The sequence below is a fragment of the Stigmatopora argus genome, chromosome 9, assembly GCF_051989625.1.
Source record: "Stigmatopora argus isolate UIUO_Sarg chromosome 9, RoL_Sarg_1.0, whole genome shotgun sequence".
NCBI classification, from domain to species: Eukaryota; Metazoa; Chordata; class Actinopteri; order Syngnathiformes; family Syngnathidae; genus Stigmatopora; species Stigmatopora argus.
The window spans coordinates 11,666,683-11,687,171 of NC_135395.1; the positions used below are offsets into that span (position 1 = coordinate 11,666,683).

Here is a 20,489-nt window from a genome sequence, read left to right on the forward strand (position 1 = left end):
TGTTTACATTTGTAAAGATTCAAACTAAAAGACAAAATGTACAAATTCTGCAACACGCTTAAATGATTTCACACATTGCATTTCAATAAAAGTCAGAAAACCAAGTTTCATTAAACTCTTTGGCTGCCATTGACGGCGCTAGACGTCCAATTCATTTGAAGTGTGAGGTTTCCTCCCAGTTAAAATGGATTGGACATCTACAAGTGATAAACTAACTGGTGGGAAGGGATCTTAGGCAGAGGAAGAACACTCATTGGCTGCCAAAGACGGCACAAGACGTCCAATCCATTTGAAGTAGGAGGATTAATGGAGAAAATCTCTCTACATTTTTCTCTCATATTAATTTAATGGCAACAAACACAACATTTAGCAAGACCCTTCCTAATATAGTATGTGGATCATTATTCCACTAAATATACAGTTATGAACTGGGCATTTTTCTCATTCAAATATGAGCACCAATGTTTCCAAGCCCTTGATCTGGTTTTTTTTTTTCAAAATTGCAACTTTCAGTTTGGAAATAGCTCTTCTCTAGGTGCACAATAAAAAAAGACCATTTCTTTGGTTGTTAGAAAAATAACATAAAATATCCTGGCAACAAAATAACATCCTTCACATTTTAGAACATTACTGGATAATTATAAACATTGTTTTATGGGCTCAGTTGGCTTGAGAGCTAGTTAGCAAATAAAACACATGCAAATGTCCTCTTTTAACATCAGTTTATCTCATCCCCTAATACTGGTACATTCTTATTATATTTCTCTGTTTATCTCTGTTCAAATGGTGCATGCAAAAATCAGGCTGACCGCTCCTTTGTTTTAACTTCCGCCGAACCGCGTCCACTCCTGAGTGGAATTGTGGCACGCCAGCCAGCAGAAGGCCTTGTCAGTTGCCTTCACGTGGCAGCAGGTGTTGAGTCACACGGGGGCCAAAAGCGCCGCTTTTGACCTGACGGGAATGACTTGTCTTCACACATGACCAAACGCTTTGAAGCGAAGGCACATCTGCATGTCAACGGCTCACTCAACGCCGCCTTTGTAGGACGGACAAGGGCTGAAATTGATATACACATTTCAAGGACAGTCAATTGCTACATATTTGTTCCCTGCCAGCACGCCTAATTCAAATGTATTGGACATCTAAAGCTGACAGTGCTTTTTTTAAAAACACTTCTGAAGGTCAAAGCGTTCTTGCCAGATTGTTACCTCATTTACTTACACTACCCACATACAGTAGATGGGGAAAAATGCTTCAAAATCATTTTCATTAGTGTGTCACTAATAACGATAATGCAAAAATGCTTCAAAATCATTTTCATTAGTGTGTCACTAATAACGATAATGCAAAAATGCTTCAAAATCATTTTCATTACTGTGTCACTAATAACGATACTAGTTTTGGTACCGATGTGGCACTAAAATAATATCAGTATCGGAGGGTACTATGAATTAACGTGGAATATGCACTTTTCGAGAGCTATTTTCCAACCTCTGGTTGCCCCATCCAAGATGGCTTCCTGCTATGCACGCTGCTGAAATAAAGAGGAGCGCTCGTCTTCATCACAGGATGATAGACATCCCGTGACCGGACGTTTGGTCGCCGGACTTTTGGTCGCGGACGTTTGGTCGCCCGGACCCAAACAACCGGCGACCAAACGTCCGGCGACCAAAAGTCCGGCGACAAAACAAGGTAAAACAACACGGTCTACGCATTAATAAAAGCCAACAATGGCCCTGAGCAGTTTCACTGAGCGGACGTGTGAGTGTATAAGAGTTTGTATGTACATGAGTTGTCCCCTTAGGAAGGGACGTCAGTCAGGGTCTTAACAAGTTCAACAACATAACACAATAAAAGTACGGGAAATTTTGAGCTTTTCTTTAGCCTAATAATTACTAGGGCATTAAGTATGACTAAATAATAATTCGCAGTTTGTATTTAGGGAATTTGAGCAACAATTTTAAATGGTAATCATCAACAACCTTCCGGGCGACCAAACGTCCGATGACCAAAAGTCCGGCGACCAAAAGTCCGGCGACCAAACGGCCGAGTACCGAATCTATCCAATCGTGTCGCATCCAATCATCCTTCTGCTGTGAATTTTAATGACTTTTTCATTTCGTGAACATCCAATCCATTTGAAGTGGGATGATGACAGAGAATGAATGTTGGTTCATACGCTGCCGACCCTCCAGGCATCAATTCCATCTTGTAGCTCATGACAGTTGGGAATGCTAAAATGTTAGTTAATGCTCAGCTTGTACAGTTGATAAGGGTTAACAAGGGCTGCCGAGAAAGTCGGCATTGGTGCTGGCGTGCAACAACTCGTACATATTGCACACGCTATATAAATAAGAAACTCGCCAGACGTTGCAATACGTGACCAAACGCCAGTCGCTATGCACAACAGCTGGGAATGGGCTGGCGTGGCAAAGCAGCGGCTCGAGTTGAGCCGCAGTTAAATAAACATGTTAGATAAGCCTCATTTTTATTTAGACAGGGCGATGAAGCGTTGCATTGTCTATAAAGTAGCAAATGTTGTGCTGGGAGCAATGCATGAGGCAGAATTTGACATGTGGATTAGTGAGAGATAAACAGTTTGTGCAAGTTTTATTTTCTTCTTTGGGTGTGTTGTATAAATAAGGCTTAATTTAGAAGAAACAAATATATCAATTGCTGTTTGAATTGACTCAATATTTGCTTGCAGGATTTAATGGATTATGTAGAGATGTTTCTTGTTTGGAAATGTTTTATAAAAATTATGTCAATTTTGTCAGGAAAAGATTGTGTTTGAAAGATATATATATATTTTTTAATCCCTACAAAACAACTCAATACTCAAAATGTTTATGGATATCATCAAACAAAATAAACGAACAATATTCTGTACTAAGATCACATAAAGAGAGCATCATGCAAGGGTAATAATTTCTTTTCTTTTGTCTTTATCTTCTTCACTGTTGTCTTCTAAAGTTTCTGTCTTTTTCTTTTTCTGCATCATGCACCAAATGCTAGAAAGCAAAAGACAAATACTATCTGTTGCTGCATAATACAGTATACGCTATAACAATAATTCCAATTTGCAAACTGCTAAGCAAACACTCTTAAATGTTATGACCTCCCAAGTGTACATAAACAGACTTTGTTTTGGCATTTAAAGTTTTTTATAAGCAGCTGCACTACCTCTATCGAGATATTGAACAATGGCACGTGGCTTGAATTGTGTGGGAAAAGCTTTCTACTCCAGTCTGGCCTTACTTAAGCATCCCATACCGGCAGCTTATATCAAGGTTTACAGTCGGCATGTCTTAGTCCCTTGTGTGCTGTGCTAAGTGAACCGTGGTTGCTTCAATGGCCTGCCTGATTGTGAGTTAAATGTCTCCAAAGAATGGAGACAAGTGACGGCCGCAGACCAAGCGTAACACACGCCGTGTGCTGAAACACTTGTCTGGTTGTCCCGCAAGCGCAAGATAGGAAGCCCGATACAAGGTCTCGATGGTTTGTTCATAAAGAAGATGGAGGCGGGGAGTGAAACACCAAAAAAAAAAAACTTTAAGCACCTGCAGTTAAGCACAATGCATGCTTATGAAAACAGCCACGGCAGGAATTTTTCCAAAATGAGCCAAGTCACGTCTTCAAGGCAGCCGAGACAGGCGGATGAAAGCGACAGAGGAAATAAGGGCATAGAGAGGCGTCACCTGGAAATCGGGCCTCCGCTGACAGGATCCCGATCGAGCAAAACACCCCAAAAAAAATTGCATTTGTAGGCAGCTGTTAGCGAACTCAACAATCTGACAGATCAGGAGAGGTTGGATGTGTCATTTGCTCGTGTGTGTGTGTTTTTTCATCTATGTGGACATACTAGATGGGTTTTTTTTCTGTTGAACGGCTTAACTTTTGTTGATGATTGATCAGGCATTGACTTATTCTTTCAAAGTCGAATTGGGAACGACAGAATCTATCGGATTGTCTGAATCCCAATTGTGGTTCCATGTTGGATTGATTGCTGACCCTCCCAGTTCAAATGCATCCGACGTCTATTATTGTCAACATCACTGAATGGGTTAGAAATGCTGGACCTCTAGGATAAACAAAGAGGCAAACTGGTGAAGAAAAGTAGGAGGCATGATGTCACGAGGATGAAGGCCCATTTATGAGCAAGGAACCTGAATGAGGTGTTTACTGCACCTTCTAGATGACTAATCTTTTGTTATGACTTGCCTGAAAAAGCATTTGGACGTTAGTGTGGATGCACCGATAACGGAATGTTTACAGCTTCTCGCTGTCTTTTTTCCCCCGTCGCCTTGACGACAACGGAAGCCTAATAAAAAACAACAGTCACCCAAAGTCTAATCCTCTTCTTTTACCATTTTTTTAACCCCCTGATGGCTGAATTAACACGAATGTACAAGGAGTGAAACATAATAAATTTAGAATTAGTTTGAAAAATCAACTTAAGCTCGGAGAAAACTACATTTAAAACAAAGAAGAAAAATTGGAAATATACAACATAAAACATTTAAAAATAAAGAGATTAATAGTTGGTGGAAAGTATGAAAAATACATTTTTTATTTGTTCATCTTCCTTTTTTAAAGATTTGACTTAAATGTGTATTCTCATTTTAGTTATATTTTTCAATGAAATATTCCTTATTTAGAATTCTTTTTTTGTACTTTGTATTGAATGTATTCCACCACTGCTCCATATATATTTGTTAAATCTCAATTCAGGCATCAAGGGGTCAATTATTAGTTTATTTTTTTAAACATAGTCTCTAGTTTCATTGAATTTGTAATTGTATACAGCATTGTGTTCGGCCATAATTGTTTTAAAAGTGCTTTATTAAAAAAAAAAAGAAAGCATGGAGTCCAGTTGAAAAAGAACTGTTTCTTGATTTTATCCTTTAAGTCTCATACCCACCACTACGACCTATGGCAGGCAGTCAATAAAAACAAGAAGCTTTGTCGTCATTTCCCCCCCAAAAAACTCACAATATGATTTAATATAAAACACCCTTTCCAACGGACCATCGCAAGGAAGTCTGTGTCCACGAGGAGTGCCTCGAAACAGCAGAACTCTCAGCCAGCCATTACAGAAAAGACTTTAAACATGCATTTTTTTTAAATCACTACATTGTACAAAGTCAAAGGAGAATCCGGGTGTTTTTTTAGTTTTTTCATTTTTGCAGATAACTGGCAGAAAGGTCTCTCTGCATCCTCTTGAAGGTTCCAGTGGTAAAAAGGAAGATAGTATGGAACAGTCTTGATAGGTGGACATGTACACAGGTGTCCATTAGTTAGGAACTGCCTCCTGCCTTTTTAGACTGTCAGCTGAAGGGAAAGCGAAAATGTGGTTTAAGGCAGGAAGGTCAACGACTCAACACATTAGTAGATTACTCACAAAAAGTAGGGATACGTGCCTTCACCCGAAAACCCAGTATCTCCAACTTTTTTGAGTAGTGTACTTTGTCCATATTTTGTCCATTCAGAAGGAGTCATTGGCTTCTATGCACCAGAATCCTACCCACACAAACACACGCACATTCACACGACAGATGCCACGGAGGTGACGGACGTCACCTTATTGTCATCCGCCCATGGCTGAAGGTTCTGCAGGGCGTACAGGGAGGAGTTGTGCAGGCAGAGTGGGTCGGGCTGAAGGGGTTGACTCAGGGTCTTCTGGAAGGCTTCCTGCTGCAGCTGAAGCATGAGGCGGTTCGCCTGTTGCCTCTCGGCCTCTCGCTCCTCTGCTGTTTGTCTCCTGGTGGGGCAGATGAGAGACCACAGAAGGTTCTAATACTGCTTCAAAGTTTTGATTTCAGCATTCATTAATTTCACACCCGTTCTTTTCATTATTGGAAGAACTGAATTTTATCTTGGCATCAAAGGCTTTGAGGCGATTTGGTTCAAATGGAACAGTAGCAAAGTATATATTATTTTATGGCACCTTCGTAACATGTAAAACTAGCAATGCGGCAGTGTTTTGGGGAAACAAGCAAGTGGTCGGTGGGTTGGTTGGTCATTGACCAAAAGATCAGGGGTTTTAATCCAGACCAAGCAATTGAGGATGGTCAGAGAGGAACGATGACGTAAATTGGCTGCCTCGCTTCTGTTAGTCTGCCCCAGGGCAGCCGTAGCTAAAATATTACCATTTGAGTACTCAGTGTGGAATGACTAGATGAATAATGCAATGTAAAGACTCTTTGAGGCTCTATAAATCCAATGGATTATTGTAAATAAAGGAAATGAAAATTTAGCATGCAGTCTATTTTAATTAAAACGCGGTTGCCCAGGACTTTTGAAATTCAACCATTCCTAAATATTTTTTAAATACATTTTAACAGCCAAAACATACACATGCAATGAAAATACTACCAAAACTTCTTCTAATTTACTAGTATATCCCTCTCTCGCTAAATTACTACAAATATTAATGCAGCCAAGATTTCAACACTAAATATCTTAATACCTTACACACAGGCAGGACTTAGTCTTTGTTATGTGTGCATCTATTATTACTCTAATACTTACTCTAAAATTAGAAATCGACACATTTATGTCATTCCAACTATTCCATGTTTAATGTTTTGACACAGAACAGTTGCACAAAAAGTTGCTTTCGGTGTAAAGGCTGTTTATTTCACACATGTCCAGGTGAGGATCCAAGATTAAATGAAAAGTACCATTTAAAAAACGGACACAGCATAAACAAAGCTGTATGTTAACATTTCGATTTCCTCCCCACCTGTGTCGGTGTACCCAGGGATGAAGGGGCGGTATGACAGCTGATTTGCTGAATGGCAGCTGTTAATGTGACTGGCAGGCAGGCAGGTGGGCGGCTCAGTGGTACATGTGTTAACATAAAGACGCATATCCTGCACGCCGAGTCACGGGGTGGAAATTGTGTGTCTCTCCTACCCTATGGAAGATCAGATCTAACTATGAGGCTTTTCCTATTGACTCAGTCGCTACGATTGGCAGCAAATTAAATTACTATGGGTTTGGTTTAAGAAGCTAATTTTGTGTGTACATGCCATTACAGAGTGTCCACCTGATTGGTTCTGATAGCTGCAGCCACACATAGTGGAAGAAAAAAAGCCACTGCGCTTCAGCACCGTCGCAGACATTATCAATGTGAAGGTACATTTCAATATTTATATAACACTGTAGTCAAATAGCGATTTGAACCAGCTTTAAATTGGTGTGTCTACTATAAGTGAAATAATCTGTCAAGATAGAACTTTGCTCATTTGCGTGGATAACATAATTTAGGGTAGCAATTGATTTTTGCAGAAAAATGGATACTGTTAATTTTTTCTCTTATTAGAAGTATTTTCTTTCACCTCTGTTATTTTGTTTGTCTTCCCCAATTTGTGCAGCAATTAAAAAAACGAATTGTTTGCAAATAAGTGTTCTTTACTACATTGACGACAGGGTCTATGTCCGATTATTATTTACAAGCCTTACAATGGATAGACTGGATCCCTTATCCAGGTTTTAGTCACATGGCATTCAAGTCCTTGCATCAGAGCCATTTTGACATTGATATCAACTGGCAGCAATATCAAATTTTCTGATGCGCGGCTGTTAAATCTTAAGTATGTTTTAATCAATATCTAGAGAAAATAATAATAATCAGCCTCCCACCAAATACTGTGCGAATAGCAAGAAGAGGAAAATGATTAGGGCAAGTATTGGCCTCAGGCAGGCGCACACAGCAACCTGCAGCCATTAGCCACACGTTATTTCTAACAGCATTATAATAATGTGGTTGGCTGCCGGCTGATTCGATCACCATCTTGTTAGTTAGCGAGCTCGGCAAGCAAGCGTATCCCTCATGTTGGGGCGAGCAGGTGCGCAACACCAGCACCGCGGCGCCATCAATCTCGGTCAAACGAGGAAGTGGGTTAAGGCTGAGGCGGTCATCAGTTGTGACGCCATTTTGTCCAGACCACGTTTTGAAATGCGTTTGACTAGTTGAATGAACGTTCATTCATTTGCTACCAACCCTCCCATTTGGAATGGTTGGGATGTATAGTAAAGTAATACGCAGACAATAAGGTAAGCAGTGTCAGACCTAACCACGATAGCAATTTAAAAAAAACATTTCATTTTTTTTTCAAAAAAAGTATTGGCACAGTATCGTAATCGGCCGGTAGTACCGGCCCGGTACCATATAGCCAGATATTGGTATCAGTGTATACCAAATTTCTTTGAAAAAAACACTAAAACTGGTTTCTGCACATACCATTTTTATTTGCACACTAACAACAGAAAGAAGTCCTGTTGTTTTTGTGCAAACATGTCGTAAAAAGTGGGTTCAAATAAACTTAAAAGGCCCTGTCATTTGAGGGTACGGGGTAATTGGATTTACCACTCATTCACCTCCAAACGATTGCAAACAGCGGCAAGAATGAAGAGCAGACGGACACACTCGTGCCGTCTATGAGAAGCTCTTTCCGTTGAGTGGCTTTGAGTATTGCTGCAGACAGCAGCTTTCTAAAAGGGCTTTTAGGAGGCTCCGGTAATTGTGCTTGGTCAAGCGAACTGGCCTCCACCGACCACCTAGCTAAGCAAAATAAAAAAGGTGCACGCCGTGTTACGAGGCGCCTCTGACGCTCAAACTGCGGCAGCCATTTTGTGCAACATCAGAAGCTACTTTGGAACCGGGGGCAAAACAAGAGGGTCCATTTAGAGCCAGAGAAAAGTGCGCATGCTGTTTTGATGGATGGCCACCAGACTAATTACATAAGGTGCTTAACAAGTCGATTAGGCAGCCTGTCATCAAGAGACCATCGAGCTTCATCAAAAGCTTTAATGGCGTATCAATTTTCAATCTCCATGTTTGAGCATTTTCAACTGGAACGAGGAATTTTGAATCCAAGCTTAGCAGCATGAAGGCAAGAGATCTTACCGCCATTTTGTCCTCCTGTTCTGAAACCACGTCTTGACTTGGGCGTCCGTCATCTTGAGGGCCTTCGCCAGGGTGGCCCGTTCGGCCGACGCCAGGTACTTCTGCCGGTGGAATCGTTTTTCCAGCTCGCAGATCTGCACCCGACTGAAAGACGTGCGAGGCTTTTTTCTCTTGGGGGGCGTGCGGTTCTGGTACGGGTGCCCGATGCGGCGGGTCACGGAGAAAGGCGACAAGGCGGCTGGAAAAGGAGGAAACACAGAAACAACTTTGAAAGTTTGAAAGGAAAAGACGACAGAGTGTATTGCAACTTTTTAGGGTTTACTGGAGCAAACTCACATTAGACTCGATTTTCTTCTCTCTCATTTTGGATCAGGTATTAAAATAAAAATGCAATGCAAACAGATTTCTGTGGAGATTTGCTTTATTTTCCCAATTTTAGCTGAATGAAGCGATTGCCAGTGATGTGTACATTACAATATCTGAGCAGAGTTGGACTCATGTTGTGGATAATGTCTATAATGATGATTGTCAGTAAAACTCCCTCTTCTAAAAAGATCGAATTTGAGATGAAAGTAGTTTTGCTCCTAAAAAGAAGTTTTTTTCCTAAATGTGCAAAGCATTTTGGAAATGGGTGTTGAACAAATCCAGAAAAAAATATTGTTCTATTGTCTTAAATGTCTAATTTAACAACAAATGGTTGTTATTTGTGACTGACTAGTCCCGCCTGTTCTGATTATCATGATTAAACAGGATTTGAAATGGGATTGTATTTGCCTTTTTTTTAGGCAGGGGTGCGCCATTTGTTGTGCATTCGTACAAAGCGGTGACTCACCTGGGCAACCCCCCTTTGGGAAGGAATAGTCTGCGAGGAGGCCATTGGCGTCTCGCAGGTGTGCGAGCTCGGGGTAATAGCATTTAGCTAAGGTCTCCACCGTGCTCCAGACCGGGACCCTGCCAATGTCCCCCTTAGGGAGAGGACAGAGGGGCCCGGCCACCCCGGCCCCCGGGCCCCCCACGGCCTCTCGTGCTCGGCTCTCCTCTGCCTGCTCCCCTAAAGGAAAGGGAGACACAGTGAGGTCCCGCATCTGGAGCACAGCGGCCAACCAGGCGGCCAGGCTGGGGACGGTACGGTGGGCGACCCCGCACGAGGGGAAAGCCTGATTGATGAATAACGGCTGCGTAAACGACATTTACTTTGAATTGGAAACATCGGATGTCTGCCATTTATTCTCTTGTACTACGAGTGGCAGGTCGCATTTCTCCAGATGATAAATACAAAAGCCAGCAACATGTCGCCAACATCTTGTGACTGAATTAAAACCGATGATGAAAGTGTAATGCGAAAAATAATATGACAAAAGACAGTCAGACATAGTGTAGTAAATTTAGATTAATACAAAAACCCTGCATGGAAGGTTATATATCATGACCATGTTATCAGAATTATAAAGAAGTACATCTACAAATTGTTAGTAGTTCAACTGTCTAAAAAAAGAGAGATACTGGCCTGTTTATACACTCCGAATAATTTATACTTAAAATGAGAAATACTTAACTGGAAATGTTTGAACTGTCAAAACCAAGTTTTCACAGCCCCAGATTTATGTCCACTCTTATTATTATTATTATTATTATTATTATTATTTGCACACACACTGGTTTGTTATATCCAAAAGATGAAAATGTTTATTGAGTTGTTTATTTCCCAAACCATGGCGAAAAATTTAAAATATATTAGTCACTGGAATGCATTTTAAAGTGTCAACCAAAGGTAAATTTCTGCATATCCAGATTATCAAAAAACAGGCTAGGTTTCTGTACCCTGTAAACAATTTGCAGTCCACCTTTTGCCAGTTTGAAATTAAATCTAGGACTCCGAGAACCACATTTTCCACCCTTACATTTATTATCTTTAAAATCTGCTGCACCAAACTGGCACTAGTATGAAATTCAAATTAGCTAAACTAAAAATACCAATCATCTCACCTGTATTTGTATTTTACATGGTCACAACCCCCCAAAAATGTGTACAAAATCAAAATGGATTTGAGCTTTTTTCCAAAAAGGAAACTTGCAAGTTGTCATACTAGTCTTCCTGCCTTCTCGATTGGTTCATTTTCACTGCCTAGTGTATTTATAACCGTTTATCATCTGCATCATAAAATATCTATGAATCCTGTCTATTTTGTCAGCCACGGGATAAACACACAATCAATACATGTGTAAGGAGATCTTTTTTGGCTATGGATCTACTTGCTCACCCACAGGCCACATTCTCATTGTGACGAAGAGCAATATAATCTGAAATTGCTTCTTTGCTGTTTATTTGCTTCTGTTTTGTTTCACCTGGAGCTCGAATGAGTGTCAACATCTGTTCAGGCGTCCCCCCCGGGGGTCTGTGATGGTATTTGGCACCGCGACGGTGTGTTCAAGCGCTCGCAAGCTTTGTGATTTCAAGATGAATAGTAGTCATTTCAACCGTGCCGCTTATATGACACGCATATTCAGCAGGATATTGCTGTATAATTACGCTCCCTGATCTCCTACACTTTTTTTAATATAAACATCTTCAGGTTTCCTAGTTCATAATTGTGGGAATGGTAATTGTATCTTCTGCTAAAAGAATTCTTCATGTGGCGTGGGTGGGATTTTATCATCAGTGTGAATTCCCTCTATGCTTATCATCCTAAAGATGTTCGATCGTGACCTACTTTGGGGGTTTAAGCCACATTTTGACATTAGCGATTATCATGCAAAAAAAAAAGGTTAAAATGCTTAAATTTGGTATTTCACTGACAGACAGAAAATGTACTGGTAGTTTTCACTTTACGCCTCGCTTTGCAGGCCTGCTGAGAATCACAAGCAATGCGTCTGGCCGCGTAATTCCCTGCATTAGACCCTATTTTGCCTCACTAAATAAAGGAGCAGACGCATAGAAAGGAATATTCCACTCAGCTTCGCTGCTTGAAAAAATTGAATGAACGACTGGAATTTAAATGGAAGCATCTGAATGCAATGCTCAGCTAGTGCCAGGTCACACCTAAGACTTTAGGACCAGTGTTTAAGGTCTAATTGTTCTTCCTACCTAAAAAAAAACCTATGAATCTTTCTTCTACTGTTATCATATGACATTCCTGTAAAAAAGTCAATTGCCAAGTTATGTCTCCTTTATTTTCTAACACAATAAAATAGAACCATTTTTGACCCCTAGATGATTCTTTTTCCCAGCACTGTTTTTCCAATGGCACATAAAGCATTGGAAAATATTTAAATCCACCATGTCATAACAAAACTCTTTTAGGTAAGATAAATATAAGGCTACTCTATTTTTTTTGCTATTTCAAATGTCTAAATGTACTTCAATATGAAAGCAATACTAATATATGTGTGTCGATGTATATATTTATTTATAGCGAGGCCTTACTTTTCTTGCAATGGACGGCAATAGACGCCCAAACCATTTTGACGGAGGGGATTGACGGCGATCCCAGTCAACGTGATTGGGACATTTATTCCGGTCAATGGCACCAAACGTAAGGCCTACCAATTGTACTCCTTATGTTTTTTTTTAAAACCAGGAGGCTGACAGCGATCCTAGTCCAAATGATTTGGACGTCTGTTGCCTTCAATGGCATCCAGTGAGTTAATGAGATCTGAATTAATTTCAAAGCATACAATCTCATTCAGCAGCAATCCCAAAATGATTCGTCGATAAAACAAGCGAGCATCAAATCAGTGTGAGCAGCGTGGATAATAATAAAAGCACAAATGTAGTTCATAACACTTCTCGGTGACGGGGCGCCTTCTGCACCCCCACTGCGGATATTACCTTTTCTCCGGCAATCTAATAAATAAATCCGTGTGGGGGATATTGAAATAGAACATGAGCAGCTAGTGTACATTGCTATTTATTAGCATGTGGCGTTCCGAAAGCAAAGGAGGCTGCGTGCATCTTCTTTCCATTTTTCATTTATGGCAAGTCAAATTGACGTGATGGCTTGTTCTGTTTATTGTCGCGGTTCGAGTCTCGCATGGAATATCAGAAATAAATAAATAAATGATGCCCAAATACAAATGTGGCATTAAAAATACGTGAAGATTTTCCCCCCGAAAATTGAGGAAATGTCAAAATATAAAATAATGCAAGAAATGCTACACACATTGAAGCATACCTGTCAACCTCTGCTGATAACTGCCCTTATAAATGATTATGATTCCCCTTACAAACCCCCAAAAAACCTTACAAACACCGTACGACTCGTACGGTGTTTGTAAGGGGAATCATAATCATTTATAAGGGCAGTTATCGGCAGAGGTTGGCAGGTATGTTGAAGTCATTTCACACTATTAAAACCTGAAAAGAATGAATTGTTTTAGTAAATAACTAATAACAACGTAAATTTGTTTTGAGTTAAAAAATGGCATTCATGAAAAAATAACTTCATAAAAATTTGATGCAATGCTAAGAAATATATACTCATATACATGCTTTACAGTAATATTTAATGATTAAAATAAAGTCTTCATTTTTATTGAATGCACTGAAAATAAAGCTATATTGTTCTGTATTAATGTAAAAATGTGCAATAGTTATCGTATACTCACGTAAAAAAACATCTAAAAAAAGTCTTATTTAATGATTAATATAAAGTCTTCATTTGTATTGAATGCACTGAAAATAAAGGTATATTGTTGTGTATTAATGTAAAAATGTGCAATAGTTATCTTATGCTCACGTAAAGAAAAAACATCTCAAAAAAGTCTTATGTCCAAACATGAAACGGTATATTTATATGAAACGAACTGATTTCCAATTAAATGTAAAGCATGTTTTTGAACTGTATGCAATTATGTTATGCTGAGCAAATGCTTGTATTATGGCCCCCGATTTGTTTTTTAATTGGATGCCATTTTCTAATCTATCGGACAAACTACATCATGATTCCGGTGACAAAATGGAGAAATTAAAAGGAGATAGGCCCTTGTGACTCCATTGATAAGGATAGACTTCTAATAAGAAAGTGCAGGCCCTCCCCTCACCCGTATCTTTATATTAATAATTCATCACATCGAATGAACGGGTCAATATTTAATAGAGGGCTAGGGTGGCGCATTTTCATCTTCATAAATGTGAGATCATGTGACACACACAGGGAAACACACACACACACACACACACACACACACACACACACACACACAGACACTATACTAATTAATAGCATCATTTAAAAATGTTCAAAATTTGAATTATGCCTCAGCTGCATTGTGCATCCTTTTAAAAAGGCTTTTTGATGGATGAGCTTTTTGGCTCAAGCTTTATTGCAATACTTCTAAATAATGTGGGCATTACAGTACAAACTGTAAGCAAAATTTACATTGGAATATATAAGAATGTGTCTTGAATTATTATGCTACATTATTCAAAATCAAGCTTACATTATCTGTACTTATACATAACCATTTTATAGAAACCACCAATACATGTTAATTCTGAAGGTGTTATTCTCTGTTAAGGCCTCTTTTCCATATGCACGTTTGCAAACGTTTCTTTTGCTTTTTTTAAAAGTTAAATTGTATTGATGCTGAAAAATAGCAAATTAAAATGCATGTGTGTATGTTGGAGAAAGTGCTGTTCTTAAGAAATGCTCACGTGGTTCTTTCAAATTGGTAACCTTGTCAACATTTCCTATTGCAATATGAGCAAATGCAAATTTCTGATGTTAAAATGCCAATGCCCAATTTAAAGTGCGTTTTCAAACATTTTAATGTCTGCATGCAACACATTTAAATTACATTAAATGCTCAAAATAGACGACAAATGATCATACTTTTAGGACCGTTTACCTGTATATATGTAATATTCATCTCCACATATATTACAGATCATTTTTCTTTATAATATTCCATAAACATGATGCGTATATTTTATAAATGTGTGCATATTTTTGTACTAGTTCTTGAAACTAGAGTTATTGTTGTTTTTGTTTAATAGGAAAAAAGGATTACAGTTTGAAATGTTTTCAAATTTGTGATGCAATGACACTATGCCAAGATCAGGTTTCAATTCTGTTTAGTATTACAATTAGAATAGAATATTTTCTTTTAATTTTTCGAATGCTGTATTATGTAAACTAGTTTGCAAAACACATTTTATGGAAATTGGTTTTAACACTGAAGCATCACAATTATACCATTGTTTTGTACGTTTGACTTGTTTCAGTTAAGGCTTATTTTATTATTATTTTTGATAGTACATTTTCGTTAAAGAAAAGTTAAATCAACAATAGGAGAACGATGCCTAAAGTAATTTAATGATCATAATTTGATTGTTTTAAATTTGTAGCAAGAGACTTATCAATTTTCTACAATGTATTCAAACCGGGTTTTTCATTTTGTGTGCACGATTTGTGCTTAAATATTTGATTGAAAAATGTTTTTCATGCATCTGTGTTAGAAACCTTATCATAAAGTCTGCATTCACCCCAAATTATGACGCAATATAATTTTTTCAGGTCTTTTTTTTAACAATGTGTGCAAGTATCTGTGTTTTAAGCCTCTATGTAATGGGAAAAATTGTGTAGTTATTTCGGCCTTTCCACACCCCCGTGTCGTTAAAAAAAAAGTGTTTTATGTATACCTGTCAGTCTGTCCTTGGCAAACCTCCTGCTGCTCTCCATCCATGGGAAGGTAAAGTTAGCATTGCCCACATGGCCCATGGTTGGCATCGGTCCGAGGCCGGGCGGCGGCTGATGCGCACCGGCTGCCGCCGTGTTGGGCGGCGGAGGCGGCGGCGGAGGCATGGGTCGGTGCGCCGGGACCCGGATCACCCCGCCGGCCCCCGCGTTGGCTCCCCCTCCAGCCGCCGCCGAATTGACATTGACGTTCATATTCATGCTGACGTTCATGTTCATGTTGACGTTGTAGGAACCTCCCAGGCCCATGGAGCAGGCCGGGTTGTAGACGCCGCCGTAGCCGTTGCCGTAGACGGCGTTGGAGGCGGCGGCCAGCGCGGCGTACTCCGGCTCTCCGGTCCGGTTGGGCAACATGTCGGAGCTGTTGAGGATCTGGTCGATGCCGAAACTGATGGGCTCGTGGCTCGGCGGTGCCTGGTGCCCCTGCCCCTGCCCCTGCTGCCCTTGCTGCCCCTGCTGCTGGTGAGTTTGGTTCACCTCCTCGATGCCCGTGTGCTCCATCCTCCAATTCTCGTCGCGATTCAACAAGCAGAAAATGGGTTCTTTCTCACGATATTGCTCGCAGTCCGTTTGAGATTTCAAGCATCCAGAGCGACCCGCAGCGCTAATAATAATAATAGATCCAGCGCGTAAAACGACCCCATCATTTGCGTCCAAAGGGGGGCTACGAGACAGCGTATTCCATTTTACGCTTGCACGGCAGGAGTGGGATACATCACTTACTGACACAAATCCGCGCGTTGGGCCCCCGGAGAGCCCGCGAGGGCCCGTGTGTAGTGATGCTGGCGATCCATGTGCGTGCGTGCGAAAGCCCACCGAATTGGAGACACTTTGCAAGCTCACCGATTCATGTAGAACGATGGATCGCCTTTGCCTTCAAGTGCAGGTGAGAGGAGCCTTTGCGTTAAAGCTGCCATTCGGCCGAGACCCCCCCACACCCCTTTTTTTCCTCCTCCTTCTCCTCCTCCTCCGCCTCCTCCTCCTCCTCCTGGTCCTTAGTGGACGTGCTTGCTTCTCTTAAAGAGGCAGCCGTTTTTTTCCTGGTAGGCAAAAACCTAAAGTGGGAAGCCTGTCGCTTTAAATGGTGCCCGAGGCCACGATGGAAGTCCAATTTGTCTTTGTTTTACCCTCAATTTTATTGGGAATACACAAGGGCTAGGTTCATAAAACATACATGGAAAAAGGCACTCAGCATTGTGCATTGTTTTCCATGTATTTTGTGGTGGTTTGGGTTTTTATGGCAAATTTGCAATTGTCTAATCCTTCATTTAAAAAAATAATATTATATAGCATGTTATATTTGTTAGGCAAGATGCATTGAAAAGCCATAATGAATTTGATAGTCTGACAAATTCAATGGGGCTTTAGCTTTTTTCATCAAGACCTCACCTCATTCGTGTTTTTAACTATAATTTATTTTTGGAACGTTGCATTCAAATTTACTTCAGCTAAATGTAGTTCATCATTTTTAAATGAATATTCACTTTTGTATTACTTCATGTGGGATGAAAACCAATTTTGATATGGCTGTTAAAGGTGAATTGATAGATACATATAGTACTGTAAAATTCTAAAAAGCTGGATAGTTTATTTGGAATCTAGGATACCATTTACTATTTCGCCTCTAAGCCCATAAAATGACTTAGTTTTTTAGCTCTACAGTCAATATTCATGTGACATTTAGAAAACGTGCTCATTTTTGTGAGTAAAACTGTGATTTTTATACAGACCTGTTTATAATGATGTATTGATATCAATTGAGGAGAAGTTCAATCTCACTGACACTGGTGCTGGTACAATAGAAAAAAAGTCTGTACTAAAGTGAAATGTGATATATTTGAGGACGATACATTTTGAATTATAAATACATTTTACTTAAAACAATTTAAAACGTGAAACTTACGTATTATGTATGCCAAGACATGAAACTCGTTCAAACATGAAACTTATCACAATGTCGTGAAATGCCTCAACGTAAACCGTCAAAGAGGGAAATGTGTCTCCTTGAAATGAGAAATATATCAAGTAATATGTAAAATATATTACATTCTAACATTTCAGCTAATATTGTTAAATATGTCATGTTAAAACATCAAATGTATCATGTTAACCTGTGATAAATAGGAAATACACTATATTGTGACTTAACATAATGTAATATAATAATCATAATGTAAACTTCACGTAAAAATCTTCGTATGGTTAGATGGTTGGATAGATAGATGGATAGATGGATAGGTAATAGGTGGATAGATGGATAGATGGATGCATACGCGTGGCCTAAATTCAATGAACATGAAAAATGAGTGATAATAAAAGCACGACATGTGCTGCGAGGGAGCTGAAAGAGGGAGGGAGGATGGCGGGGAGGGGAGAAAAAAAAACAAATTTAATATATCAACGTTTTATTACGCACTTATTTCACTTTGGGCGTGAATGGAGATATGTCTCCGCTGCAAGAGGTGGCTGCAGGGGAAGCATAAAAATCAATTGTGAGCAAGTTGCACACGCGCCTATCATATCCATGAGGCTGGTGGCTAGATCTACGGTTATTGTTATGATCATGATCAGGAGGAGGAGGAGGATGAAGATGATGATGTTGAGGAGAGCCTGTTTACATGCTGCAAATGAATACAATGTAAACATAATATGTCATGTGTCACCTCCCACCAACAAGGCACAAGTGCAATATTTTCCATAGAAAACCTGTTGAAAGTTTTTTTCTGAAATGCTGTACAAAAATAACTAGAGAAAGAACATATTTTCATTATTTTATTACACTCGCATATGTTAGAAAATTGTATAAGCAAGATGCTATTACCAAATTGGATACAATCTTTTTACACGTGCAAAAAAAATCCGGGGAAAAAATTGTTGTTGCGTTTTTTTTTTTTTTACTATTGCTTCTTTTAGATAAAATACACCCTTATCCATGCCCAAAAATGAACATTGCTGATTGAACATCCATATTTTTAAAAGATACATAAGACAAGACAAGAATTTTTGACCTTCATGATGCAAAATATTGTAACTGCTTCCTCCATCCACAATCACAAGAATATTGCCACATAAACACACAAAAATAGAAATTAATATACTGTTAATGCTTTGTTTTTGGCTTTTTAAATCCGGCTATTAACTCTTGATGTCCAACTTGGAGGGATGTCTGAATGTGACTTGTAGTCCATTGTTATCGGAATATTAGCGATGCTAGTTCCCATGCTTGCTCAGTTCTGGTTGTATGGCGAGAGTTGGATTACATTAGGGCGCATTTGCGGGGTCCTCAACGCGCCTCAGGGGGAAACCTGGCGCCTCCTGCCCGGAGCAGACGACTCGAAACCGGCCAGAGTGGAAGAGGAAGGAGGGGTGAGGGTCGTGAGGGATGGAAAAAAAAAAAAGTAAATGCAGGCTGGGGCCGATTGATGGATGTCATATTGCTGCTTGCACTGACAAGCTCAACAAAGCGAGGTCATTTGGTTCAGCAGCATCAGAATTATGATTATTTTTATGATAATTGTGTTGGATTGACAAGCTCAAGGCTACATGCTAATACATTATTAATATGACAAATATTGTTACTGGCAAGCACATCATGTATTAATATTGCTGATGGGGTTTGTTTTTTAAATGATGATGACAGTAATAAGCTCATGGCATTTTATTTATTTTTGTTATTGTTGCTACACTAAAGAAGCTCTGGGCAAAGTTGATTTTGCAATATCATTATTATTGTTTTTAAATTTCAAAAGCTAAAGCCAAGCAGAATCTAAAATTTAATTTTCACATGAAAAGCTCAAAACATGCATGCTTTTATGATCAACTTTACATTTTATTATACTGACTAGTTCAAAATAAGGTATTTTTTTAAAGGATTTAAAAGTTTTTTTAAATTTAGTTTGTATTATAATTTGTTACAAGTATACTGTTGTTTACAATTTTCATTTTACATTGAAAAGCTCAGGGCCAAGCAATGGTGATACTATTTTTTCGGATTTTCCTGCTTTTCTGAAAGCATCGAATTCATTATTCCACTGAAAAATGAATCCAGAATTTTCCCTTCATCCGTTCTCCCCCTCCCCTTCGTCTTCTCATTGGTCTTCCTCTCATATCGATCGTGCGTCTTTTTATTGAGTAAGTTGAAGCAGCTTCAAGTGAATTAAAACCCAGCAGCCTCCAGTGAGGCGTTTACGTGCGCGTCATTGAGTCGGACCAAAAGAGCATCTCTTCCATATATACTCTTTTCATCCCAGCACAGTGTTTGTTATCCTGGTTCCTGAATCCTTACTAAGCTCCGGTTCGTGTTTGCATGCTGGCAAAAAGTGGGTGATGTTGCATTGCGCACGTGCACGACGAGGCCCAATTGGCCGTATCATTGGCTTTTGTCTTGTTTACAAAAGCGATAATTGAATTTCCGCAACTGGGAAAGAAGAGGTTAGCCTGCATGCAGCCGCCTGTCATAGCCGACATTGGGATGCCCAACCCCGGCAGGGAGCAGCAGGCTGCCTCGGGGCATTCATGGAGAAAGGGAGGAATGGGTGGGACATCTGTCTGCATCAAGTGGTGGTCTCTTTTTTAAGAGGTATAATGCACACTTATATATACATTATGGGTATTATTACAATAGTTGAGGGATGTATCTTTCCATTCATTTGTAATTGCAATTGAATTTTTAATGTTCATCCCAGTCGCAGTTTGCACGGGAAGAAATTCTTTTAATTTGTCATTTTGTGTATGTGTATATTTGATGTAAGCTTATTTAGTCTGCATTCAATTTATTTGTACTCCCAGTTGATGAGCAAGATCATTTTTCTTTCTAGAGGTCAATTGGTTTGTTTGATTTCTATTTACATACATTGATATTCATTTATTTGTTCAATTCA

The 20,489-nt window shown here is 39.5% G+C and overlaps 1 protein-coding gene across 6 annotated transcripts; it reads right to left on the reverse strand.

Annotated features, from left to right (window-relative positions):
• Positions 1 to 4,741: 4,741 nt before the first annotated feature.
• tlx2 (T cell leukemia homeobox 2) lies at positions 4,742 to 16,526 on the reverse strand. Of its 6 annotated transcripts, none has more exons than XR_013303101.1 (6): positions 15,555 to 16,526; positions 9,747 to 9,965; positions 8,915 to 9,152; positions 5,624 to 5,761; positions 5,421 to 5,520; positions 4,742 to 5,331 (listed from the first exon to the last, which is right to left on the reverse strand). XR_013303101.1 is itself a non-coding variant. In XM_077608685.1 (5 exons), exons 1-5 carry the CDS (start codon positions 16,108 to 16,110, stop codon positions 5,320 to 5,322), a joined length of 1,206 nt encoding a protein of 401 aa, XP_077464811.1. In that variant the 5' UTR covers positions 16,111 to 16,526; the 3' UTR covers positions 4,742 to 5,319. The 6 variants fall into 6 exon arrangements, 2 of the variants coding, with proteins under 2 accessions (XP_077464811.1, XP_077464808.1); XR_013303102.1 differs by having other exon boundaries at positions 5,402 to 5,520; XR_013303100.1 differs by having other exon boundaries at positions 5,421 to 5,761.
• Positions 16,527 to 20,489: the final 3,963 nt, after the last annotated feature.